This window comes from Petromyzon marinus, chromosome 75 (genome assembly GCF_048934315.1).
Source record: "Petromyzon marinus isolate PM22_M1 ecotype Great Lakes invasive population chromosome 75, UKy_Petmar_22M1.pri1.0, whole genome shotgun sequence".
Taxonomy (NCBI): Eukaryota; Metazoa; Chordata; class Hyperoartia; order Petromyzontiformes; family Petromyzontidae; genus Petromyzon; species Petromyzon marinus.
The window spans coordinates 7,679,821-7,689,559 of NC_133741.1; the positions used below are offsets into that span (position 1 = coordinate 7,679,821).

The following is a 9,739-nucleotide window of genomic DNA, read 5'->3' on the forward strand; positions in this document are numbered from 1 at the left end:
TGACACACACACACACAGTGACACACACACAGTGACACACACACAGTTACACACACACAGTGACACACACACAGTGACACACACACAGTGACACACACAGTGACATGCACACAGTGACACACACACAGTTACACACACACACACAGTTACACACACAGTGACACACACACAGTTACACACACACAGTGACACACACACAGTGTCACACACACACAGTGACACACACACACACAATGACAAACACACAGTGACACACACACACACAGTGACACACACACACACAGTGACACACACAGTAACACACACACACAGTGACACACACACACACAGTTACACACACACAGTTACACACACACAGTGACACACACACAGTGACACACACACAGTGACACACACACAGTGACACACACACACAGTGACACACACACAGTTACACACACACAGTGACACACACACAGTGACACACACACACGGGTAGTTGATAAGAGGGAGGGGGGGTTGCGGATAAGAGGGAGGGGGGCTAGAAGATAAGAGGGAGGGTGGGTAGTGGATAAGGAGGGGGGTAGCGGATAAGAGGAAGGGGGGTAGCGGACAACAGAAAGGGGGGGAAGCCGATAAGATGGAGGGGAGGTAGCGGATAAAAGGGAGGGGGGGTAGCAGATAAGAGGGAAGGGGGGTAGCAGATAAGATAGAGGAGGGAAGCAGATAAGAGGGAGGGGGGGGGGGGTAGCAGATAAGAGGGAGGGGGGGTAGCAGATAAGATAGAGGAGGGAAGCGGATAAGAGGGAGGGGGGGGGTAGCAGATAAGAGGGAGGGGGGGAAGCGGATAAGAGGGAGGGGGGAAGCGGATAAGAGGGAGGGGGGAAGCGGATAAGAGGGAGGGGGGAAGCGGATAAGAAGGAGGGGGGTAGCGGATAAGAGGGAGGGGGTAGCGGATAAGAAGGAGGGGGGTAGCGGATAAGAGGGAGGGGGTAGCGGATAAGAGGGAGGCGGGTAGCGGATAAGAGGGAGGGGGGAAGCAGATAAGAGGGAGGGGGGGTAGTGGATAAGAGGGAGGGGGGAAGCGGATAAGAGGGAGGGGAGGTAGCAGATAAGATGGAGGGGAGGTAGTGGATAAGATGGAGGGGAGGTAGCGGATAAGAGGGAGGGGGTAGCGGATAAGAGGGAGGGGGGGTAGCAGATAAGAGGGAGGGGGGGTAGCAGATAAGAGGGAGGGTGGTAGCGGATAAGAGGGGGTGGGCACCTTGAGCCGCGTGCCCTTGGCGCCTGTGGAGTCGGCTCGCTCACTGCCCGCCAGGTCCACGAGGCTCACCTTGCTGACCTGCAGCACACACAACACAGTCACAACACTCACACACCATACACACACAGACACACAAACAACACAGACACCACACACAACACAGTCACAACACATACACACACCATACACACACACAACACACATACAACACACACACTCACACACATACACACATACAACACACAACACATACACATACACACATACAACACTCACTCACACAACACACAACACAGTCACAACACATACAACACAGACACAACACATACACACATACAACACACAACACAGACACTCACACAGACACCACACATACAACACACAACACAGACACCACACATACAACACACACACAACACAGACACAACACATACACACATACAACACACAACACAGACACCACACATACAACACACACACAACACAGACACAACACATACACACATACAACACACAACACAGACACTCACACAGACACCACACATACAACACACAACACAGACACCACACATACAACACACACACAACACACACACAACACATACACACACACAACACACACAAACAACACAGACACCACACATACACCATACACACATACACACATACATACAACACACACAACACAGACACAGACACCACACATACAACACACACACACATACAACACACACAACACACACACATACAACACACATACACAACACATACAACACACATACACATACACACATACAACACACACACATACAACACACACACACATATAACACACACAACACAGACACAACACACACACATACAACACACATACACAACACATACAACACACATACACATACACACATACAACACACACACATACAACACACACACACATACAACACACACAACACAGACACAACACACACACATACAACACACATACACAACACATACAACACACATACACATACACACATACAACACACACACATACAACACACACACACATACAACACACACAACACAGACACAACACACACACATACAACACACATACACAACACATACAACACACATACACATACACACATACAACACACACACATACAACACACACACACATACAACACACACAACACAGACACAACACACACACATACAACACACATACACAACACATACAACACACATACACATACACACATACAACACACACACATACAACACACACACACATACACTCACACATACAACACACACACACACATACACACATACAACACACATACACACTCACTCACACAACACACAACACACTCACTCACACAACACACAACACACACACCACACATACAACAGACACACAACACACACACTCAACACACAACACATACAACACACACACAACACACACACATACACACATACAACACACACTCACACACAAACAACACAGACACCACACATACACATACAACACACAACACACAACACATACACTCACACATACAACACACAACACACACAACACACACACAACACACAACACAGACACCACACATACAACACACAACACATACACAACACACACACACATACAACACACACACAGACACAACGTACACATACACACATACAACACAAACACACATACACTCACACATACAACACACACACACATACATAACACACACACACACAACACACACACAACACAGACACCACACATACAACACACAACACATACACTCACACATACAACACACACACACATACATAACACACACACACACAACACACACACACAGACAACACACACACAGACACAACGTACACACATACACACATACAACACACACACACATACACCACACTCACTCACACACACAACACACACACAACACACACACACAGACAACACACTCACTCACACACACTCACACAGACACCACACTCACTCACACATACACACACTCACACAGACACACAACACTCACACACACTCACACAGACACCACACTCACTCACACATACACACACTCACACAGACACACAACACATACACACACAGACACACACAACACACACACGCAGACACACACAACACACACACACACAGACACACACAACACACCACACACACACACACAACACACACACAACACACACCACACACACAGACACCACACACACACAACACACACACACTCACACAGACACCACACACACACAACACACACACACACTCACACACACACAACACACACCACACACACAGACACCACACACACACAACACACACACACTCACACACACACAACACACACCACACACAGACACCACACACACACAACACACACACACACAACACACACAACACACACAACACACACAACACACACACACAACACACCACACAACACACCACACAACACACACACACATACACACTCACACACAACACACACATAACACACATACACACTCACACACCACACACACACACATACACACTCACACACAACACACACAGACACCACACACACACAACAAACACAACACACACAACGTACACACAACACACAACACACCACACAACACACAACACACACACACGTGTGTGTGTGAGTGTGTGAGTGTGTGTGAGTGTGTGTGAGTGTGTGTGAGTGTGTGTGTGAGTGTGTGTGTGAGTGTGTGTGTGTGAGTGTGTGTGAGTGTGTGTGAGTGTGTGTGAGTGTGTGTGTGAGTGTGTGGGTGAGTGTGTGAGTGTGTGTGGGTGAGTGTGTGAGTGTGTGGATGAGTGTAGGCTGGCCTGCCTACGATCCATCCTGGGTTTAACCAGACTGGATTGTGTGAGGAGCTCACAAATCCTTAAAAAGATTTGGGCAAGGTCCCATCGGTGAGCTCCTCCGGTAGGCAAGGCTGCGATGGCTGGGTCATGTAGCCCGCATGCCCAGCCACCGCATGCTGAAACAGCTTTTGTTTGGCCGGATCGAGGGGGCTAAACGGGCGCGGCACGGGATAGAAAAGAGATGGAGTGATGTGGTACAGGAGGACGTGGAGCTGAGTGGACTTGCCGATGACTGGTACCAGCGGTGTCAAGATCGGCCTCTGTGGAGGAGGCTCGTGAAGGACGCTGCTACTGGGCAGTTGGAGGCAGTCGCCCTCCAACAACAACGGAGGGCGGAGGAGCGACGCTCACAACAACGAGCGGAGCGCCGGGTGGCTAAAGCACAGCAGGTTGGCACAGTAGGGGGCACAGGTGGTGCATCAGCCGGTCATCTCAGTCATCTCAGTCAGTCGACCCGTGGCACCTGGATCTGCCCCGTGACCTCCTGCCAGCGGGCGTTCGACACTTCACGTGGCCTCAGGGTGCACATAGCCTGGCACAAGCGTCATGGTGACGTCACCACCACTTAGTGGTGAATGGCGGTTGTTGTTGTTGTGTGGGCGAGTGTGTGTGGGCGAGTGTGTGTGGGCGAGTGTGTGTGGGTGTGTGTGTAGGCGAGTGTGTGTGGGCGAGTGTGTGTGGGCGAGTGTGTGTGGGTGAGTGGGTGAGTGAGTGGCTGAGTGATTGAGTGGGTGGGTGAGTGTGTGGGTGAGTGTGTGAGTAAGTGAGTGACTGAGTGTGTGAGTGAGTAAGCGAGTGAGTGAGTGTGTGAGTGACTGAGTGAGTGAGTGGGTGGATGGGTGAGTGGCTGAGTGAGTGAGTCAGTGAGTGAGCGAGCAAGTGACTGAGTGACTGAGTGGGTGGATGGGTGAGTGGCTGGGTGAGTGAGTGAGTGTGTGTGTGAGTGTGTGTGTGTGTAAGTGTGTGTGTGTGTAAGTGTGTGTGTGTGTAAGTGTGAGTGTGTAAGTGTGTAAGTAAGTGTGTAAGTGTGTGTGTGAGTGTGTAAGTGTGTGTGTGAGTGTGTGTGTGAGTGTGTGAGTGTGTGAGTGTGTAAGTGTGTGTGTGAGTGTGTGTGTGAGTGTGTAAGTAGGTGTGTAAGTGTGTGTGTGAGTGTGTAAGGGTGTGTGTGAGTGTGTGTGTGAGTGTGTAAGTGTGTGTGTGAGTGTGTAAGTGTGTGTGTGAGTGTGTGTGTGAGTGTGTAAGTGTGTGTGTGAGTGTGTAAGTGTGTGTGTGAGTGTGTAAGTGTGTGTGTGAGTGTGTGTGTGAGTGTGTAAGTGTGTGTGTGAGTGTGTAAGTGTGTGTGTGAGTGTGTGTGTGAGTGTGAGTGTGTGTGTGTAAGTGTGTGTGTGAGTGTGTGTGTGAGTGTGTAAGTGTGTAAGTAAGTGTGTAAGTGTGTGTGTGAGTGTGTAAGTGTGTGTGTGAGTGTGTGTGTGAGTGTGTAAGTGTGTGTGTGAGTGTGTAAGTGTGTGTGTGAGTGTGTGTGTGAGTGTGTAAGTGTGTGTGTGAGTGTGTAAGTGTGTGTGTGAGTGTGTAAGTGTGTGTGTGAGTGTGTGTGTGTAAGTGTGTGTGTGAGTGTGTAAGTGTGTGTGTGAGTGTGTGTGTGAGTGTGTAAGTGTGTGTGTGAGTGTGTAAGTGTGTGTGTGAGTGTGTAAGTGTGTGTGTGTGTGTGAGTGTGTAAGTGTGTGTGTGAGTGTGTAAGTGTGTGTGTGAGTGTGTGTGTGAGTGTGTAAGTGTGTGTGTGAGTGTGTAAGTGTGTGTGTGAGTGTGTAAGTGTGTGTGTGAGTGTGTGTGTGTGAGTGTGTAAGTGTGTGTGTGAGTGTGTAAGTGTGTGTGTGAGTGTGTGTGTGAGTGTGTAAGTGTGTGTGTGAGTGTGTAAGTGTGTGTGTGAGTGTGTAAGTGTTGTGTGAGTGTGTGTGTGAGTGTGTAATGTGTGTGTGTGAGTGTGTGTGTAAGTGTGTGAGTGTGTGTGTGAGTAAGTGTGTGTGTAAGGTGTGTGTGTGTAAGTGTGTGTGTGTGTGAGTGTGTGAGTGTGTAGTGTGTGAAGTGTGTGAGTGTGTATGTGTGTGTGTGATGTGTGAGTGTGTGTTTGTGTGTGTGTGAGTAAGTGTGTGTGTAAGTGTGTGTGTGAGTAAGTGTGTGTGTGTAAGTAGTGTGTGAGTGTGTGTGTGTGTGTGTGTGTAAGTGTGTGAGTGTGTGTGTGAGTGTGTGTGGTGGTTGTAAGTGTGTAAGTGTGTGAGTGAGTGTGTGAGGGTGTGTGTGAGGTAAGTGTGTGGGTGTGTGGTGTGTGTGTGTGTATGTGTGTGAGTGAGTGTGTGTGTATGTGTGTAGTGTGGTGAGTGAGTGTGTAAGTGTGTGAGTAAGTGTGTGAGTGTGTGCGTGTGGTGGTGTGTAAGTGTGTGTGTGTGTAAGTAAGTGTGTAAGTGTGTGTGTGAGTGTGTGAGTGTGTGAGTGAGTGTGTGTGTAAGTATGTGAGTGAGTGAGTGTGTGTGTAAGTGTGTAAGAGTAAGTGTGTGTGTATAAGTAGTGTGTGACTGAGTGTGTGTTGTGAGTGAGTGTGTAAGTGTGTGTGTGTTGTGTGTGTGTGTAGTGTGTGTGTGGTAGTGTGTGTGTGTAAGTGTGTGAGTGTGTGTGTGTGTAAGTGTGTGTGTGTAAGTGTGTGTGTGTGTAAGTGTGTGTGTGTGTAAGTGTGTGTGTAAGTAAGTGTGTGAGTGAGTAAGTGTGTGTGTGTAAGTAAGTGTGTGTGTGAGTGTGTGTGTGAGTGTGTAAGTGTGTGTGTGAGTGTGTGTGAGTGTGTAAGTGTGTGTGTGTGACTGAGTGTGTGTGTAAGTGAGTGTGTGTGTAAGTGTGTAAGTGAGTGTGTGAGTGAGTAAGTGTGTGAGTGAGTGTGTGAGTGTGTAAGTGTGTGACTGAGTGTGAGTGTGTGTGAGTGTGTAAGTGTGTGTGTGTGAGTGTGTAAGTAAGTGTGTGAGTGAGTGTGTAAGTAAGTGTGTGTGTGTGTAAGTGTGTGTGTGTGTGTAAGTGAGTGTGTGTGTGTAAGTGAGTGTGTGTGTGTAAGTGAGTGTGTGTGTGTGTAGTGTGTTGTGTGTGTAAGTAAGTGTGTGTGTGTGTAAGTAAGTGTGTGTGTGTGTGTAAGTATGTGTGTGTGTGTAAGTAGGTGTGTGTGTGTAAGTGTGTGTGTGTGTGTAAGTGAGTGTGTGTGTGTAAGTGAGTGTGTGTGTGTAAGTGAGTGTGTGTGTGTAAGTGTGTGTGTGTGTAAGTGTGTAAGTGTGTGTGTGAGTGTGTGTGTAGTGTGTAAGTGTGTGTGTAAGTGTAAGTGGTGTGTGTAAAGGTGTGTGACTGAGTGTGTGTGTGTGTGAGTGTGTGAGTGTGTGTGTGTGTGAGTGTGTAAGTGTGTGTGTAAGTGTGTGAACTGAGTGTGTGTGTGTGTGAGTGTGAGTGTGTGAGTGTGTGTGTGAGTGTGTGACTGAGTGTGAGTGTGTGACTGAGTGTGAGTGTGTAAGTGTGTGAGTGTGTAAGTGTGTGTGTGTAAGTGTGTGAGTGTGTAAGTGTGTGTGTGTGTAAGTAAGTGTGTGTGTGTAAGTGTGTGTGTGTGTGTGTGTAAGTGTGTGTGTGAGTGTGTAAGTAAGTGTGTGTGTGTGTAAGTGTGTGTGTGTGTAAGTAAGTGTGTGTGTGTGTGTAAGTGTGTGTGTGAGTGTGTAAGTGTGTAAGTGTGTGAGTGTGTGAGTGAGTGTGTAAGTGTGTGTGTGTGTAAGTAAGTGTGTGTGTAAGTAAGTGTGTGTAAGTGTGTGAGTGAGTGAGTGTGTAAGTGTGTAAGTGTGTGAGTGAGTGTGTGTGTGTGTGAGTGTGTGTGTAAGTAAGTGTGTGTGTGTGTAAGTGTGTGAGTGTGTGAGTGTGTGTGTGTGTAAGTGAGTGAGTGTGTAAGTGTGTGTAAGTGTGTGTAAGTGTGTGTAAGTGAGTGTGTGAGTGAGTGTGTAAGTGTGTGTGTGAGTGTGTAAGTGTGTGTGTGAGTGTGTGTGTGAGTGTGTAAGTGTGTGAGTGTGTAAGTGTGTGTGTGTGTAAGTGTGTGTGTGTGTAAGTAAGTGTGTGTGTGTGTGTAAGTGTGTGTGTGTGTGTAAGTGTGTGTGTGTGTGAGTGTGTGTGTGTGTAAGTGAGTGAGTGTGTAAGTGTGTGTAAGTGTGTGTAAGTGTGTGTAAGTGTGTGTAAGTGAGTGTGTAAGTGTGTAAGTGAGTGTGTAAGTGAGTGTGTAAGTGTGTGTGTAAGTGAGTGTGTAAGTGAGTGTGTAAGTGAGTGTGTAAGTAAGTGTGTGTGTAAGTAAGTGTGTGTAAGTGTGTGTGTAAGTGTGAGTGTGTGTGTGAGTGTGTAAGTGTGTGTGTGAGTGTAAGTGTGTGTGTAAGTGTGTAAGTGTGTGACTGAGTGTGTAAGTGTGTGTGTGTGTGAGTGACTGTGTGTGACTGAGTGTGTAAGTGTGTGTGTAAGTAAGTGAGTGTGTGACTGAGTGAGTGTGTGTAAGTGTGTGACTGAGTGTGTGACTGAGTGTGTGTGTGAGTGAGTGTGTGACTGAGTGAGTGTGTGACTGAGTGTGTGTGTGTGAGTGACTGAGTGTGTGTGTGAGTGTGTGTGTAAGTGTGAGTGTGTGACTGAGTGTGTGACTGAGTGTGTGTGTAAGTGAGTGTGTGACTGAGTGAGTGTGAGTGAGTGTGTGTGTAAGTGTGTGTGTAAGTGTGTGTGTGAGTGTGTGTGTAAGTGTGTGTGTAAGTGTGTGTGTAAGTGTGTGTGTGAGTGTGTGTGTGAGTGTGTAAGTGTGTGTGTGTGTAAGTGTGTGTGTAAGTGTGTGTGTGAGTGTGTGTGTAAGTGTGTGTGAGTGTGTAAGTGTGTGTGTGTGTAAGTGTGTAAGTGTAAGTGTGTGTGTGAGTGTGTGTGTGTGTGTAAGTGTGTGTGTGTGTAAGTGTGTGACTGAGTGAGTGTAAGTAAGTGTGTGTAAGTGTGTGTGTGTGTAAGTGTGTGACTGAGTGTAAGTGAGTGTGTGTGTGTGCGACCTTCTCAGTGAGCGTGCCCATGTCCGCAGCGTCTGCCTGACGCCGCTGTGTGAACACGATGGTGAAGACCGCGTGGGAGCGTGAACTTGTCTCGTTCATGTTGGTGGCAGCCACCGTCCTGAATCACGGAGTTGGGGGGGGAGGCAGAGTGGGTGAGTGGGTGGGTGGGTGGGTGAGTGGGTGGGTGGGTGGGTGAGTGGGTGGGTGGGTGGGTGAGTGGGTGGGTGAGTGGGTGGGTGAGTGGGTGGGTGAGTGGGTGGGTGAGTGAGTGGGTGGGTGGGTGGGTGAGTGGGTGGGTGAGTGAGTGGGTTGGTGGGTGAGTGGGTGGGTGAGTGGGTGGGTGGATGAGTGGGTGGGTGAGTGGGTGGGTGAGTGGGTGGGTGAGTGGGTGGGTGGGTGAGTGGGTTGGTGGGTGAGTGAGTGGGTGAGTGGGTGAGTGGGTGAGTGGGTGGGTGAGTGGGTGGGTGGGTGAGTGGGTGAGTGAGTGGGTGGGTGAGTGAGTGGGTGGGCGTGGGAGCGTGAACT

At 48.6% G+C, this 9,739-nt stretch overlaps 1 protein-coding gene across 1 annotated transcript in view; it reads right to left on the reverse strand.

Annotated features, from left to right (window-relative positions):
- LOC142907203 (kinesin-like protein KIF1B) overlaps window positions 1–9,349 on the reverse strand; it is a gene marked incomplete at its 3' end in the record, with an annotated part of 63,985 nt that extends 54,636 nt beyond the window's left edge. The window contains exons 1-2 of the mRNA XM_076056466.1: window positions 9,215–9,349; window positions 1,244–1,321 (exon numbers count right to left, since the gene is read on the reverse strand). Of these exons, the coding sequence (XP_075912581.1) occupies window positions 1,244–1,321; window positions 9,215–9,313 (177 nt within the window). The remainder of the gene's footprint in view (window positions 1–1,243; window positions 1,322–9,214) is intronic.
- Window positions 9,350–9,739: the final 390 nt, after the last annotated feature.